The sequence below is a fragment of the Haliotis rubra genome, unplaced genomic scaffold (genome assembly GCF_003918875.1).
Source record: "Haliotis rubra isolate DU_JTF1 unplaced genomic scaffold, ASM391887v1 Scf451, whole genome shotgun sequence".
Classification (NCBI taxonomy): Eukaryota; Metazoa; Mollusca; class Gastropoda; order Lepetellida; family Haliotidae; genus Haliotis; species Haliotis rubra.
Genome location: NW_025767137.1, coordinates 400,381 through 419,032, shown reverse-complemented (window position 1 = coordinate 419,032; position 18,652 = coordinate 400,381). Strand labels below are relative to the sequence as shown.

Sequence of the window (18,652 nt, the reverse complement as noted above, 5' to 3'; positions counted from 1 at the left end):
TATCTCATCCCAGGCATGCTCAATTGCTAACAATTGGGTGAATAAGCAGGCCACACCATGTGCTGAACGTTCTGCTGCTGCAGAAAGTCTGTCACCACCCTGGCACGATGGGGTCTAGCGTTATCATCCCGGAACCAGGCCCCTGGTCCAAGTTGACGAAGCAGTGGCATTACCAGAGGTTGAATAATCTCGATGAGATATCGAAGACCAGTCAAATTCCCATTGACGATGTAGAGAGCAGTTCTGTGGTGCTGTCCGCTCAAGTAGTGGTGGTCGGACTGGAGAACGTCGAGAGCGCAAACGTCGGACACGTAGACGATTTTAAACTGTCTGATCGGATACGTTGGTGCAACGGCCAGCTCTCAGCTGATCCTGAAGATGTCTTGCGGTCACAAATCCCAGGGTTCGATTCCCCATTTTTGGTGTCCCCGCCGTGATGTTGCTGGAATATTGCTAAAAGCGGCGTAAAACCAAACTCACTCACTCTGACCCGTATGATCTTTTAACTCATAAAAAAACGACAAAATGATTGGAATCCATGTTAATTTTATGATGATAATTACTCATTTAAAAAACCCAAATCATGTCTGTACAAGTATGGCCCTGGAATGTTTAATGTTGAATTTATTGGTGAATGCCAATATTTTGCATGTCTTACACGATTTAAGGTCAATACCGAGTGTAACCTCCATGTGACTGTATGACAGCCAGCACTCTCCTCCTCATACCCCCTGTCAGCCTCCTGATCCTCTGAAGGGGCAATCTACGCCGTTCCTCGTGTAAAGCAGCTTCCAATTGGGCCAGGTTCTGTACAGGAGGATCCCTTTGTTGCGCACGACGACCAATCATGTCCCAGATATGCTCCAAAGGGTTAAGATCGGGGATCATTCAATCGTGAGATATGACAGGGGGTTCTTAATGCAGTTCTTAGTGTATATAAATGGCTAATTGATGCCAGAAAACTATAGTAACTACCCCTCTGAAGTTTAAATACAGCGTTTGCTTCAGATAATAAGATTGTTGTGGCTATTTACAACATACAATTGTAATTCGTGTCTCCTGTGTAGCATAAAGATTGCAGATTACAGATTACAGATATCGTCCATGATACCAATTGTGCACGTCGCTTACCCATACATTTGCAGATTACGGAAAATTGACAGATACTATTGTCAAATCGATATCGTTGACGCTGCAGGGATAGAATGTCGACATGCCGTAGTTGCGTCGAATGTACACAATGTAGGATATAATCAACCGTTCTGTAGATCCATTGTTTGTGTTAATGTGTACTGAAACGTGATAAGGGTGACTTGAATAGTCTGTGAATAACACGTATCTTCACTTTTGTTCGGTGTTTGATGGTTGGCAGTATTACATGTCTTATGGCCCTTTTGGGTACTACAACAGGCTTATCTCCCTTGACAGGAAGTGACGCAGATAAATGCCAAATGCAGCACCTGCTTGTTGATACTTGGTGAATAACACGTCTCTATTCTTTTGTTCGGTCTTCGATGGTTGGTAGTATTTGGAAGTACATGCCTTATGGCTTTTTGTGAAATCCCAGAGAAGTACAAGGGTACTCCAACATGCTTATCTCCCCTGGCCGGAAGTGGGGCTGATGATTGACAATGCAGCGCCAGTTTGTGATGACAATCTTGGGATGAATGAACTGGTAAAATCTTGTCGTAAGAGGCGACTAACGGGATCGGGTGGTCAGACTCGCTGATTTGGTTGACACATGTGACCGTGTAACAAATGCGTAGATCGATGCTCATGATGTTGATCACTGGATTGTCTGGTCCAGTCCTCTATCTGGTTTTGTTCAATACCTGGAAACAATGAACCCTTTGTTTAGTGAGGTTCAGTCGCAGCCAACGTTACATCAGCCACCACTTGTCTACTCCATGAGGTGAACAGGTGCCCGCCCAGTCAAGACAATGGTTAGCCAATACATCTCTGTGACGACTCGCTGTGGGGAGTTATGTACAATGCCAGGATCCGCAGCCCACGGAATATCAGCCGCCACTTGTCTGCTCCATGAGGTACACAGGTGCCCGCCCAGTCAAGACAATGGGTGGCCCATAGATCACATTGTATCACATCTGAGACGACTCGCAGTGGGGAGTTATGTCCTTTAGCAATACCAGGATCCGCTGACCTAATCCCAGATTCGCGGTGATCATGTCATTTTGTCCATACTCGTGCTTAGGGCATTAACTAATGTGAACAAATCTACACTCTTTCTTCCCACACAAATCTGACACACGATAATGTCGATGAAATCCAGTTCAACGCCGGTCAAACACGACACGTTGCATTAACAGTCACAGATTGTCTGTCTGTATAACCTCACCTCCAACAACAACATCAAAGTCAACTCGTTAATAGAAAATACTTATTTAATAACCTACATCAAAACAATACCGTACCTGTTCAATGTACAGGTGAATGCTATACGTTTACACTTAAATCAAATTCAAAATCACATGGACACCAATCACATTACCTCCAAACAGATTAATCAATTCACTTAAAATATCTATAATCCACAATTACAAAAACCGGTGTAGAATCCTATTATCCTAATGAGCAAAGACAGAGTAATGGGATCAAAGCGCTGTCCGTGGGAGGCTGAATGAACGACAAATACTGTACAATCAATCACAAACATCGTGGGTGGGTGGATTATGCCACGGTGTCCAGTATCTTGTTGGTTTGGAAGCCCGAGTAGACAAACGGACTTGCTCTGCTCTTCAGCTTCACTCCAAGTCGGGTCCTCAAGCCCTTGTTGGTCTGAGCGCTGGGGGGCTTGTAGGCGTTAGGACCAGGATTGCTGATTCCTGGAAAACAGAGTCATGATAGCAATGTAACTGTTGTTTTGTTAATGATGTTGGACCTGGGTAGGGCAATGTCCTTTAAATCATGTTATGTTCTAATATTGACAAACTTTATGCATTACAATTTCTTCTTTTTCGTCAGTACGACGTTTCGATACAGACTCTTATACCGTTGTTAAGCAGATTCAAGAATCTGTATCGAAACGTTGAGTATATCTTTGAAAATATTGTGTCATGTTTCCACCATGTCGTCGCCTTGTGTTGAGTCTAACTTTGTGTCGTGAAGATATTGTGTCATGTTTCTACTATGTCGTCGCTATGTGTCTACTATGTCGTCGCCTTGTGTTGAGTCTAGCTTTGTGTCATGAAGATATTGTGTCATGTTTCCACCATGTCGTCGCCTTGTGTTGTGTCTAGCTTTGTGTCATGAAGATATTGTGTCATGTTTCCACTATGTCGTCGCCTTGTGTTGTGTCTAGCTTTGTGTCATGAAGATATTGTGTCATGTTTCCACTATGTCGTCGCCTTGTGTTGTGTCTAGCTTTGTGTCATGAAGATATTGTGTCATGTTTCCACTATGTCGTCGCCTTGTGTTGTGTCTAGCTTTGTGTCATGTTTCTACTATGTCGTCGCCTTGTGTTGTGTCTAGCTTTGTGTCATGAAGATATTGTGTCATGTTTTTACTATGTCGTCGCCTTGTGTTGTCGTAGCTTTTGTGCCATGAAAATATGAAAACATGTTTCTACAGTGTCGTGGCCCTTTTGTGCCATGAAAATATGAAAACATGTTTCGACAGTGTCGTGGCCATTAACTGGCTCTAGTATTGTGTTGTGGCAACATTGTGTCATGTTCCATTGTACAGCAACCATTGTGTTGCCATGGCTTTGTATGAAGCCATCTGTGTTTCCAGTATACTAATACTCCTTTGTTATACTAATGCTATATTGGTGAACTAAACTTACCTTATTTACATATACCATTGATACAGTTAGTTTAAACAGGGGTGATCCATCGGAGCAATACAATTTCCCTTACATTGCCCCTTACGTACATATGTCATCATTGAGAATACAATACATATGTCACAATTCACTGAATAAAGCAGAGTTCATGTAAAGCATCAGCTTAACGACATACATATTGGTGCGTGAGTGAGTGAGTTGGGTTTTACGCCACTCTTACCAATGTTCCAGCAATATCACGGCGAGGGACACCGGAAATGAGCTTCACACATTGTACCTTTAAGGGGAACGAGCCCGGATCTTAGGAGTGACGAGCGAACGCTTTCACCACTGTACCAACCCACCGCCCCACATGTTGGTATAAGATCGTGTCTAAGATGAGACCACAGTCCCAATTAAACTATTCCAGAATCACAAAAACTTCGTATTAAACGCTTTAATATTTTACTTTGAGTTCAGGTTATTTTCCATATTTGTTTCTGTCTTTAACACTCGAATGTGGCGGTACGGTGTCCGACGGGCAGTTCTGCTGCCAACACGAATCTCCAACACTAATCTGTGTCTATTTCTGATCGGCCGTGAACCATTTAACACACGAGGCAGAATTTCCCGCCTTACAAAGCCACTGAAAAAGTCATGATTGAGACTAGGTAACGAATTCAAATGATGATATATTGACAAGAACTGTAGAATGTCAAACCCTGTATGTCTTTTGTTTGTCTTAAAATCCAGCTTCGTGATGATTATCTCAATCAAGATGACAGAATACCCCGTTGGGAAATATTAAATACCGTCATCCAATATGGCCGCTGCTACTTAAAAGGACCAAAATACATCTGATGCGTTTCGTTACTTAATACAAATGTAAGTCCCCGACGTGTTCATTCAATCATGATATATTTAACATTCACTAGATTCCCATATAATGACTATTTTCAGCAATTTAGGCTCTTATCAAAGCCTCATAATCATGTCCGTGAATAGTTTTCACGATAATACTTTCCGCGAGACAATTAAACATCTGATATTACAGGCTTATGCACACACACGGACCTTCCGCCCATTACCCTGTAGTATCACTTAAATAAACACAACTAGTTTTATCTCAATAGTATATTATTCATGATAGAGAAGCCCTACACTCTCTTCGGTAACGTGACATCAGTTCAGTTGGGAGACCATTATCACGGAGGATCGTGTCATCCATGTTGTAAAAAAAGCGATTAGAATTCAATTACTTCACGAGGTGATTTCACCGACGACCAGCGACCATGGTAACCGTTTAGAGCTCTGGTTGATAAACAAATATATCTCCCGGACAATGTTAACGGTAATTCCTGGTGTCCCTGGACCACTGGTCAGTGTGCTCGAGTTAAATGTTAAGTAGATAGCTTCCTCGGCGGGGTTCATTAGTACAAGGAATTGATACCGCTAATGATATGGGATGGTGGCACGGAGGGTGTACATCATGTACGTCGCCGACGTGGGGAACCAGGGAGGGTCAGTCAAAAACGTGACTGGTTGAGAGGATGGGTTGTGATGACATTACACATTTGATGGAAGGGTCGAGAAAACATCAGACAGTTATTTAGGACTGAAATGCCATGAACATTTTGGGAATTTTGATTTATTTTTATAACAAAACTTTGATTATTTTACGTCTCTAGGGGCAGGTGTATGGCGACACTTGGGTGTGAGCGTATAATACGACAAGCATGTGATACCACGAATCGGATGCGTGCGCACTGATGAACAAGCAAGTTCCGCGAGATGAGATCTTTTTTTCATTGGGTATGTGTGGTTTAAATTAACGGAGGAATAAGCTTCATATGACATATTTCATGTGAAACAAATATAATAAGTCTTCTCATATTGTAACCAACCGATCCTCTTTAAGGACGGACTATTCTATATTCATTTGTGTGCGCGCGGTAGTGCGCGCCAAGTTTAATTAAACACTAATTGATTTTCCTTAACTTGAAAGAAGACTCGCCCACTGTCGATGAAAGATACTTGACAAGATTCGACAAACCAATCAGGCTGGGCGTATGACTTGGTGTATTTCGGTCAAAGAATACCTCATAAATTTTTGATTTTACAATCGTGACGTATCTAAACTAGTTCGGTTACATAGTCTATCAAATTAAGTCAGGTGTGTTTTAAAGATATAGCATTTGCAATACTTATGATGTATGCGTATATAATAATTATTACACATGAATCATTTCGCAAAAGTAATTGTTAAAATTGACACTTTCTTTAGCCATGGATGTTTACGCTAAGACGGAACCCAGTCGCAAAAATAGCCACAAGATAGTCACGACTTGCACCGAGACAACACGAGAACAAATTAAAAAGGTTTCAGATAGTACGCTTGATGAAAATGAGAGGTTACTGTTACGCGTCTCCCGCTAATTGAAAAAGACATCAATACGTCAAAGAAAGCTGTTCCGAGACACCCAACGTTGGCATCAGATGCCGGAGTGGCAAAAGGGGCATAAAATACATCCACTTTACTTCCGGGTTGTGCACGTGCTGCAGCTTGCATGTGTCATGGTAATCACGTAACATGTCAATCATGTACCTGTTTCATTCCCATCTGACGTTTCACGTCGCCTTTTCTTTACGTTTATTTACTGGTGGAATAAACACTAAAGTCTTAATGCTGAACACAGTTGTATTCACTTGTACATGACTTTAAGCGATGAAACAGATGGAATATACGTTCCACTTAATGGCTTACGTTCAGATGGATCACATCTGATGTCAATATCTGTCATCTAGAGAAGGGGGCTGTGAGGTAGCGTAGTGGTTAAAGCGTTCGCTCATCGCGCTGAAAACATGGGTTCGATTCCCCACATGGGTACAATGGGTGTCCCCCCGCCGTCATATTGCTGGAATATTGCTAAAAGCGGCGTAAAACCATACTCACTCACTCATCTGGAGAGGAACATTAACGGGTACACCATGATTGTCACAGATATTGTTTCGCCAAACTCATCAGTGCGAGTCGGCCAAGCATTGTATTCCTCAGATCATCCGCCATGAACATCGTTCCATCTGATTCTTTAGATACGGTTTTGTTTGGAAGTACAGAATTAATTTTCAGATGTTTGAGTTAATTTTTGAAATATGTAACGCCAGCGACATAATTAGATATCTAATACAAGCAAACCTCGACACTGGTCTTGAAAGTTAAACCTATTTACACTCTCCTTTCTTGTCCAAACCAAACCAAATTAAACATTTTCGTCCTATTTAAATGGGTTGGTTTGGGTTGGTTTGTTGTTCACCGCCGCACTCAGCAATATCCCAGCTATATGGCGGCGGTCTGTAGATAATTGAGTCTGGACCAGACAATCCAGTGATCAACAGCATGACCATCGATCTACGACGTAGTTTACCATTTTTTTCAGTACTGTAGCTAGAACAATCGTGGCCCGGACCTTCCCCATCTCCTGCTCCAACCCGATTCCCCACCCCTCACTACAGCCCCGGGGAAGCTACCTCCCATCACCCAACCCGCCTCACCTGTGATGTATCTCCGGAGCCTCTTGGACATGGTGTAGCGCGGCCCTCCTGCCATGCTTGTCTGGAGGTTGTAGGCAGCTGGTCCGGGACTCACCTTGCCTGGAACACACGACACACGGGTTTATGTCACGCCACTTTCACATTTATTAAAACATTACTGATGTCTTCAATTGTTTTAGAGAAATCTGTATTATATTTAAGGGTGTCAATGATGTTTTTGATGTATTTATAAACAACTGAAGATTTCCTCTTCTTCGTACTGATATAATTAAAATTGTATATCTTCAAATCTAATTCTGATATCATTAATCCAGTATAAAGTATCAGAATTTTCAAGATATCATCAATATTCTTCAATATATCCTAAATTCACTTCGTAATATCGTGACTAGACCGCTGAGAAGGATCCTCACGAACAGGGTACGACAAACCAAGAGCCAGAACCAGTCATACGACTCTGACGTGCAAGGGACGCAACTCTGCACGCCAAAAATTGATTCTGCTAACAGGCATTCACAGTAATTAAACAGATAATTGAAAACTAAATAAACTGTCTGTTACATTTCTCCCGTGACACGTGAAACTGTGCAGGAAGCACGTAGATATGACCACCCCTGGTCTCTGGCGCTCGGGTGATATATGCAGTGCACTTCTGTGAACTAATCAACGAATTGGTGGGAAACTGGATCAAGTTGACTACAGTTTACGTGCACTTCTTCGCTGTATTTTTGTTTACTGGTTCACCCCGCACTCGGCAATATCCCAGCTACAAGAAGGCGGAACGTAAATAATCGAGGCTAAAGCCGATAGTCTTGTGATTGACATTATGTATCGATACACGATGTGTGTCAACCAAGTCTGAGAGCCTGACCACCCGATCCCGTTAGTCGCCTTTTACGACAAGCATGGCTTGCTGAAGACCATTTCTAACCTTCACGCGTTCTTCTTCACCTGTAGAGTAAAACTTATGTTAGCTTTGAGCAAGGGAATGTTGATTTGCGCAACTGTACCATTTCATCTGCTCTATGGCGGTCTGTAAATATCGAGTCGGAACCAGACAATCCAGTGATTGACATGAGCATCACACAACTGGGACACAGTGACATCAACCAAACTACTGACCACCCAATCCATTTAGTCGCTACCTACGAGGTAGCGAGGGGCAAGGTGGGGGTAGCCCAGTGGTTAAAGCGTTCGTTCGTCACGCCTAAGACCAGGTTCGATTCCGCACATGGGTACAATGTGTGAATATTGCTAATAGATAGGAAGTAAAATTAAACTCACTCACTCACTGTTTTGTGCCTAGCTCTCCCATTAATCCCAATGCCTTCATGTACATCCAAATTCAATGACAATACATTACGCGATACAGTTTCGCTGTAAAGAGAACTGCAGAGGTCACAGAGATGCGACCGAGATGCCGTAACCCATAGGGGAATTTTGTGCCTTCAGGGCAACCTGTTCTAGTTTACGGAATGCTCATCCTTATATAACGCGTTTGGTACGCCGCCCCGACTCTGTATATAATTCAGAAACCTAAACAGATACAGTTTCGCTGTAAAGAGTTTGAATTACAGAGGTCACAGAGATCACGGCCTCCTTTCACAAAGCACAAAGATGATCGTAAGTCACTAAGGTAACTTAAGGGCAATGTAAAAGATTGGGAGTTAAGGTTAACCTTAGTAAAGGTTGCTTCGTCAAAGGGGATGTCTGGGGATCTCTCACTAACAAATATACCGTATACAGCCATGAACGTAATCGTGAGGGTGAAATATGACGAAAATGAGTTATAATATTTATATGCTAATTCGAAGGAGTGGTGGGAGAAAGGGGTTGTCTTCTTAAAGCTCACGACTCTGCTTGCAAAACACAATAAATGTGTAGTGTGTACAATGCAACACATATTTCAGTGTATGATATATATTTCCAGAACATGTCAAATCACCACAAAAATCTGTGTCCGAAGCAAAGGATGTCTCCCATCCTCTATCAAGGAAACAAACATAATTTTCTAAACCCTCTTTTTATAAATGATACCTTTTCATTTCAGGAAACACACATTAACATTCTAATTCGCTCCACCACGCCACGCACCCATCCCTCCCCAAACACACACCTTCTCTCTCTTCTTACCGTTGTTCCTCCACGCACCCTCTCTCGGCAGGTGTCTGATCAAGCAGATGATATATCACTCTTCCAAAATCAATGCCAATAAATACCACCTCGCGCTCCCATCCCCGGGCTGACTTTATAACATCAGATTTAGTATTCACGCTTTCACAACTACCAGACGGACGTCAAACAAACGGGCCACGCCACGTTAAACAAACGAGACGATTTGTGTTGATATAACATCGATATAATTCATGGGTTATTGCACCAGACGCGAAGATTATGATGTATAGTGTCGCCGTGACGGCGTGTGAATAATTGTCATCTCAGGGTGGAATAATTGATCATGATATTTACTCGACGTGCGAAACACGCTCGTATGTGTCCGCCATCTTAATCTATCACAGCATGATTTATGACGGTTTTTTGTTGTGTTTTCGCAGTACTGTCAACAATCGGTCGGCCATATGGATGTGACACAGCACTGTTATTTAGACATGGAATAATTATCCTATTGATTTGAGGTGATATTTTTTACATTTTGTCAGCTTTGTCGGCGACTTGACATGTGTCTACCTGGTAACACGCTCAAGGTGTGATAGGGCATGGTTTTCATGACATTTTGATATTATTTTTCAGCGGTACTTGGGTAGTCTGAAGCAGTTCCAATTCATTCCAGGTTAAATACAATCACTCATGTAAAAATACATTTCATAAACAAACCCAGCCTTCTGTAAATTCAAGCATTAATTTACATGTCCTGTCTCTTCCCAGCCTTTTGCCCCTTGTATTTTGGGGGTGGTGGTGGTGGTGGTAGTAGGAGTGGGGCAAAATCAAGCAAGCCATCTCCACTGATGTACGTCCTGTACAGTCGAGCGTAAGGTGGTCCCTGTTTTCATGAGTGAGTGCATGTTGTTCAACGCCGCAGCTGTGTCAGGGTTAATAGAAATTCCTGCAATATCTTCTCTGCCAAGAAAAGTGTCTGTGTCAGGCAAGATATTGAATCCCACTGTATTCGGCGCTTAAATACTTAACATTTTATTCAATAAAACAGTTAATTTAGTGCGAACGCATTATACAAGGATAAAAGATAAAAATATGCTACGATGTTTTTTTTTTATGTCTATTTAATGACTAAAGGATTTACGCACTACAAGTACATTATTATGGCTGTCATGAGTCTGTTAAATTTGTAGGTTGAGAATACCTGGTATAAACAGCACATTGAGTTCATCGCCCCTCGTAATGATTGGTTCTTGCAGTCAAAGACATCCCAAATTCTGCAGTAATTGCATTACTACGTTTTCAAGCGTCTTATGGTGCAGGTGACAAAACTGACCATTTGTGTGCGTTAAAAAGCTAACAGATTTGTCCAAAGAGGTTAAAGGAGATGCAGTTTACGCTGAAGACCCTGGTTCCATTCCCAGCATGGGTACAATGTGTGAAGGCCATTTCTGGTTTCCCCCGCCGTGATATTGCTGGAATATTGCTAAAAGCGGCGTAAAACCATACTCTCCCACTCTCCGAAAGTGAGGAGTTTTCAAGCTGTAATCGTAGAAAAGGCCTGAGCTCTGTTTTCAAGGAGCTCTGTGATAAAAAAGATTGTGACATCACCTCCGTATCAAATCTGTGGTTGCCAATGGTTGCTAGGTGTTTATAATTAGTGGATGAAATATAATACACTCGGTTATTAAGTGTAGAGCTGAAAACTTCAATTTGTGAAAGTAATAGCGGACGTGTACAGAAATATTGAAGCACGAAGATAGGACCAGATAGTTGTGGTTTCAAAAGTTTTATAAGCAATTGAAGTATTTGATTAATATAGAAGTGGGGCAATTGCATTTATATTTTTCTTATTTCTCATGTTTTTTCCACAGACAACAACGGTTTCAAGAGCAACAACGGTTTCAGCTGACACATTGCATCTCCCTGTGTATTGTGTCACATTTCAAGCACGTGAAATTCGTGCAGCACGTGCACTACAGTCGCTCCGACTCACGGTGGACATGATAGCCTTCACTGAAGCAGCATCAGTCGACATATAAAACATGGACTGACTGTAGTACTGGAAGGCGGATTGGGCTTGGTTTGATAGATATACATCCGTTTTACATGGAATTCACGAATGGGATTGCCGATCAAACAATTTTCAACATCATTTTCTGTATTATTTAAACAATATATCACCAGTCCCACAGAACATCCCTGATTAATGATAATTAATGATTCCCAATACACATAAATGCTATTATAGGGAGCAACATGCACAGTTTGAGTTTTAAGCACACAGACACGAACATGGCAAGCCTGATGTCGCCAGTGTGCGTCACATCAACCTGACAGTGAAGTATGGAGCTCAAACCACTGCAGCCTACACATTCACTTGGAGGATGGCTGTACCAACGCATTCGGCAGTACAACGAGGCGGGTGAGTTGGTAGGCAGTTTGATTCAAATGATAGACTCTTTTTTTTATAATTAGTCGCCAACAGGTAAATTTTCAGGACAAATAGTGAGAAATCTCGTCAGTCTTGCACACGTGATCTTCAAGCCACAACCGTGTGATCCATACCGCATACCCAGTGACATACGTGCAACCCATGGCAGAGTCTATGTTATTGTCATGGCATATCTATGTGCAACCCATGTCATAATCTATGTGCAACCCATGTAAAATTACCTACGAGCAAGTCATGGCTGAAGCCAAGTGCAACCCACGTCAGAATCTGTGTGCAACCCATGTGAAAAAACAACGAGCAAATCATGTCAGAATCTACGTGCAACCCATGTCAAAGCCAACGAACAGCTCATTGTAGAACGGGGCGGTAGAGATAAAGTTGATAAAGTGTTCTCTCGTCACACCGAAGACATGGGTTCGATTCCCTACCTGGGTACAATGTGCGAAGCCTATTTCTGGTGTCCCCCGCGGTGATATTGCTGGGATATTGCTAAAAGCGGCGTAACATTAAACTCACTCACTCGCTCATTGCAGAACGAACAATGTCAGTCATTTTCAAGGGAGTTAACTGACAATATAAGTCCAGTTATCTCCCTTGCAGAAGTAGGATGGGTTTACATGGATCAATCACAACACACCCAGTAGCTGTTACGAGTTATCGTTCCTGGTTTGGATCAGTCAGGCTAACCACATGCATTTACATCAAACAAAATGGCTGCACCCAGTCAAGACAATCTAATTGGTAATCAGAATCAATGTTGTAATAAAACCGGTGATACCTCGTGAAGAGCATCAATTCACTTGAGCAACGTGACGTAAAACATGAAAAGATTTGTAAGATATCTCTTGACTCCACGTTATGGCACACATGCTTTGTAAATCCTGCCTTCAACAGAAATCTGTGCGAAAGTCACCGAGGTGTTTACGAACCGGATCTCGATTTCATTACACGATTTTGATTGGACCACGCATAAACTCGTTCGTCCAACCAAAAGTCAGAAATTCCAGCCTAGTTTGGCAAGGGCAGAAACTGGTTTCTCACTGTCTCTTGCACCGGGAAGATGATGTCAGCAGAATGGCTTGCTGATTGCATCTGTTTGCAGCGGTTTCCGCTCGGTTCCACGTTTTGGCAATCTTATATTTTTTGTGCCAAAATTGCATGTAGCTATTTCTCGGTATATTTTGTTGACCTAACTTCAGTCTTGACTAAATATACCAAACGATACATAGTGTTTGTAATCAAGAGCCATCTGTTAAAGGAGCATGCTTAATGTGTTTGTACGAGCATGATCGCAGCCGCAACAGAATTTCTCAACTACGAGCTTTACCAAATGTCAGACATCGTATGAGACGGTTTGATGTACCCTCCGTGTGGCCATGGTTGCACCAGGGATAAACCCACAAGGAACTTGTCTTCACCGCCATGTTTATCGTTTACCACATTTTGAAAACAAACCGAGTTTGAAATACAGATACTTGTTTGTCGCTGTACTGTCGGACCGTTCATGTTCAGGCTCTGTGCTCCACGTACATCTTAAGTTAGCGTTAATATATTCTGGTTATGAATTAACGTGATAGATAGATAGATAGATAATTGAAAGTTTTATAGGTGTTCGGGCAACTGGGCCCATTTACACCTTGCCCATCAGAAAGGTTTGCTAATAAACGTGGTGTTTGTTACAAACGGTTCTCACAAACGCAGCCACTGTCATGTGAATCATGCCACCCATGCCTTTTGCAAGATAACGTTGCACCCTCCGACGAGTATGGGTTATTTTAAACAGCCTTCTCGACTTCATTGCCAGTTCGATACAACTTCTAATGAACAACGACACGGAAGAGATTGTCGGAGGCATTGAGATGGCAGATTATTGGACTGTCCTACAAGGAAATTAGTAGAAGAACTGGGTATCACTATAGCGTAATCAGCCGTCTCGTGAGAAAACATGCTCAATGACATGATATAAAGGACCCCGAGTTTCCACACCACAAGATGACAGGGCTCTATTGCGCCATGTCCGACGTCAGCCTTTCGCCTCGAGTACCGTTCTGAAACAGGCCTGGCTTCCTCATTTACGTTTGAGCAAACAGACTGTTGGAAACCGACTCAAAGCTGCTGGATTGAGGACCAGAAGAGTAATTCGACGTCCATATCTCACAGAGCCACAGAGGTGACCGTTGGACATGGTATGGGGTCAGGCAAAGGTGGAACTTGAGGTCATGGAGTATTGAGGGCTAGAAACACTCGTTACACACCAAGGGACATTATGCCAACAGTGCCATATGGTGGGGGATCCGTTATGGTGTGGAGGTGCTTCTCGTATGACTGTAAACTCCATTTGCTGACAATACATGGTACACTTACAGGCACATGGTGGGAACACACGTTATTGAAATTTTGTGGTTGCTAAAACACTGACTCAGCATAATAAATATGGTTGTTTTTCGGATGGCAAACCTCTGGAGGTTGTAATGACCGTGCTTAAATAAACTTCTTCGTTCTATATTTTTGTGCATTTGTAGTCATCGTAACTTACCACCACTTGAGCACCAAATACCCAGTGAGAAAGAAGAAATTGTATCTGGACGTCATGTGGGACATAACACTGAGTGACATTAAAAGTCAAAGTCACACATTTCGACCTGGATGTACAAAATGTGTACAGAATACCTCTAGTAAACTAGTAAATTGACAAAACGGTCGATCTGAAACAACTGAGTGACCTCTGCAAATGGTTATGGTAACTAGAGTATATATCGTTGTATAACGTGACGTCTGTACCCTCACAAACGTCATAAAGAAACGTTTCCATCAGTTAATTTGACCAAATCACTTGTGTTTGATCCAACATAGGTGTGCGCATTCAACACCGACTATCGATGATTGATGCTACTTCACATGAAACATCTACACCAATACCAGCTATGTAGAAAGGTCAGGTCAGATGACAAGGTTATTTACCCGTATCAACACTGATTAATGTTTCATCATCATAATGACAGACCGCCTCCGTGGTGTAGTGGTTAGAGCGTCCGCCCGGAGAGCGGAAGGTCGCGGGTTCGATCCCCGACCACGTCATACCAAAAGACGTTAAAATATGGTACTTGTTGGTCCCTGCCTGGCGCTCGGCATTAATGGGTACAACAAGGACTGGTCGGTTCGGAGTCAGTATAATGTGTCTGAGTGGGGTATTCATTCTTCAATGCGGCATGGTATCTCAGTGGGCTAGCACTATAAAACCAGCTTTAGTCTGGCCTAGTAAAAGCAGCCGCACATACACACGCATGCACGTCGTCATATGAGCGAAATATTCTCAAGCACGACGTTAAACCCAATTTGACCTCACCACCTCATCATAATGAACAACTTCGTTGACAAAATCGAACCTGGTAGCGTAACGCTCTGAAAGAGGGATGGTGTTACAAACCAGTTAGCAATGTCAATATCGGGGGTGAGAGGCCCCTACAGGCGGGGCAGCGGCGGCGCATGAAAGACACGAGTAATGCAAAACAGCCTTGGGAAGTTGGTCTAAACATCAGCCAAAAATTGTCCAGCCAACTAATAATGGCTGTTCCAATCCTGTTGCTGGCGTCGATCCACCTCATCCCAGATATGTAGAGCAATGAATTGCTGCTTTATGAAGTGTTTGACAACAGACAGGCAACGCGTTCAAATAATCCTGCTGCAACTCGACGTTACGACCCTGCATAGGCACGTGTCGTCTCGGTGGCATTCACGATGACCAGGCACATTCTCTCGTTATTTGTGATGCCTCCCAATACGCTTCTATAACCAAACTGACCACTGAGTAAAGAAAGCCCCATTAAACATATTCATAGACGTCCGTAGACCATTGCACGTCCATCAGAGCTGTCCAGATGACACCTGACCTCATCTGAACAGAATACTCTCCTAGCCTCGTGTTCTGAAAGCAGGTACTTTGTACAACAAACAAGTCCCGACAGACACTGAAAACCATATATATTGATCTCATATTTATATTATATTCATCTGATATACAAATGGTTAATTGATGCCAGAAAACTATAGATACTACCCCACTGAAGTATAAATACAGCGTTTGCTTCAGATAATAAGATTGTTGTGGCTATTTACAACATTCAAGAATAATTCACGTCTCCTGTATAGCATAAAGATTACAGATTACAGATATCGTCCATGATACCAATTGTGCACGTCGCTTACCCATACATTTGCAGATTACGGAAAAATTGACAGATGCTATTGTCAAATCGATATCGTTGACGCTGAAGGGATAGAATGTCGACATGCCGTCGCGTAGTTGCGTCGAATGTACACAATGTGAAATATAATCAACCGTTTTGTAGATCCATCTTTTTTATGTTAATGTGTTAACTGTAACGTGATAAGGGTGACTTGAATAGTCTGTGAATAACACGTATCTTCTCTCTTGTTCGGTCTTTGATGGTTTGGCAGTATTTGGAATACATGCCTCATGGCCTTTTGGGTACTTTAAAATGCTTATCTCCCCTGACCGGAAGTGAAGCTGAAAAATGCCAATGCAGCGCCTGTTTGTGATAATTTGTGAATAAGGCGTCTCTTCTCTTTTGTTCGGTCTTTGATGATTGCTAGTATTTGGAAGTATATGCCTTATGGCTGTCTTTGTGAAATGCCAGAGAAGTACAAGGACACTCCGACATGCTTATCTCTCTTGACCGGAAGTGAACCTGATAAATGACAATGCAGTTTTTGTTTGTGATGATAAACCAACTGAGTTCTTCAGATTGTGTGATAGATTCATTAAAGCTCTCCTTCCCAACACCTCCGACATTTTTCCCAACATAAAGGAATTAGGATTCCTTATCGAAAAATAACTGGCATGCAACAAATGAGAAAATGTAAATAAATAATTTACCTATTAAAGCGTTTGCTCGCCGAAGACTCGAGATTTTTGATCCATTGAATAGTATTGTCTGTCAAAATGAACGACACGACAGTGAGAGCAATATTCCGGCAACATCAGGGCGGGGGACACCAGAAATGGGCTTCACGTATTGTGCTCATATTTCCGAAGCTGTTCATGAACCTGCCATCATTGATCAGATCGATTAGTCAATCACTGAAAGGCGGTTGGGTTGTTAAGATGAATCAAATATATACTAAAGTTAATCTATGTGTTGCAGCAGGGTGTCACATGTCCGTTAATATACTGATCTTTTCGTTCTTCGTTTCGTTCACTGAGATCGGTCGATGCTTGGGTATTGGCAAATGGCCAATGGGGTTTTGTTTGTTTGTTGTTTAACGCCGCAATATTCCAGCTATATGGCGGCGGTCTGTAAATAATCAAGTTTGGACAAGACAATCCAGTGATCAACAGCATGAACATCGATCTACGCAACTAGGATACAATGACGTGTCAACCAAGTCAGCGAGCCTGACGACCCGACCCCGTTAGTTGCCTCTTTCGAGAAGTATGGGTCTTCACGCTTGGCATTCCTATGGGTTTCCCAGGAATGTGAGAGTGTACTATTTACGTCATTTCAAGAATACAATCTCGTGAAAAAGTAGCCAGGTGGTCAAAACTTGGGTTCTTAACGCCGAAGACTCGGGTTTGATTCAGCACTGGGTACAATATGTGAAGCCCATTTCTTGTGTAGCCCGCCGTGATATTCCTGTAATATTGCTTAAAGCGTCGTAAAACTATACTCATTCCCTTTAGGACATACAAGTGGATTTGTTACGTCCAATCGTAGGATGAATGAACAGGTAAGAGTTTGCCTGATACAGTCTTGAAAAATTCTCGTATTCCCAAGATTTTCTAAAACATCTTCAGATTCTTTTGGCCTCTAGGTACCCTTTTGAAGTTCACTGTTCGTCAGTCGGATCAAAGCTAGCCCTTCACGTCTAATGCTAAATGACGGTGGGTTGACGGACTGCTAGTGTTTGCATGAATGGGTCGTTTGCGGGTGAACCAATGGGTTTCTTTTGTGAGGTTGGAATCTATGGTATTGTAAATATTTCTTGGAAATAAGAATCGGTGAGATACACTCTTGGTAGAGTTCCGATTAAAGCTAAAATCACAGGTTCAAATACAGCACATGCGATTGTAATGATAGCATCGATCGGTAAGGCATCTGGTCATAAGATCAAGAATGTCACAGCTGGGATCGCGTGACAACACAACACAACACAACACAACACAACACAACATTCATAACGCTTAGAGTGAGTGAGTTTGGGTTTGCACCGCTTAGGAACATTCCAGCAATATCACGACCTGGGTGACCACAAATGGGATTCACACATTGTACCCATGTGGGGAATCGAACCTGGGTCTTCGGCGTGACGAGCAAACGCTTTAACCACCAGGCTAATCCCTCATTATGCTTGGAAGCGTCACCTAACCACATCACATGTGAATATCCGAGGTAGAATTGGTCTTCAACAACCCTTCTTTCAAGCCACCTTTTCAAGTCATGAATATATAGACGATAACGAAACTATTTCTGAGGAGACCGGTAAATCTACCATAAGCTAAATTATCCTTTTACCCGTGAAGATCTGGGGTTAGAATAGGTCTTTATCTACCCATTCTTGTCGTAAGAGGCGACTAACGGTATCAGGTGGTCAGGCTCGCTGACTTGGTTCACACTATCATCGTATCCCAGTTGTGTAGATCGATGCTACTGATGCTGATCACTGGAATTCTGGTCCAGACTCGATTATTTACAAACCGCCACCACGCATTACCAGGTTGTATCGTCATC

General features: G+C 42.5%; 1 protein-coding gene across 1 annotated transcript in view; it reads right to left on the bottom strand.

Moving 5' to 3' along the window:
* Positions 1–2,388: 2,388 nt before the first annotated feature.
* Positions 2,389–18,652, bottom strand: part of LOC124289904 — a 67,775-nt gene continuing 51,511 nt past the window's right edge. Inside the window, exons 13-14 of the mRNA XM_046726579.1 lie at positions 7,334–7,432; positions 2,389–2,843 (exon numbers count right to left, since the gene is read on the bottom strand). Of these exons, the coding sequence (XP_046582535.1) occupies positions 2,689–2,843; positions 7,334–7,432 (254 nt within the window). The 3' untranslated portion in view covers positions 2,389–2,688. The remainder of the gene's footprint in view (positions 2,844–7,333; positions 7,433–18,652) is intronic.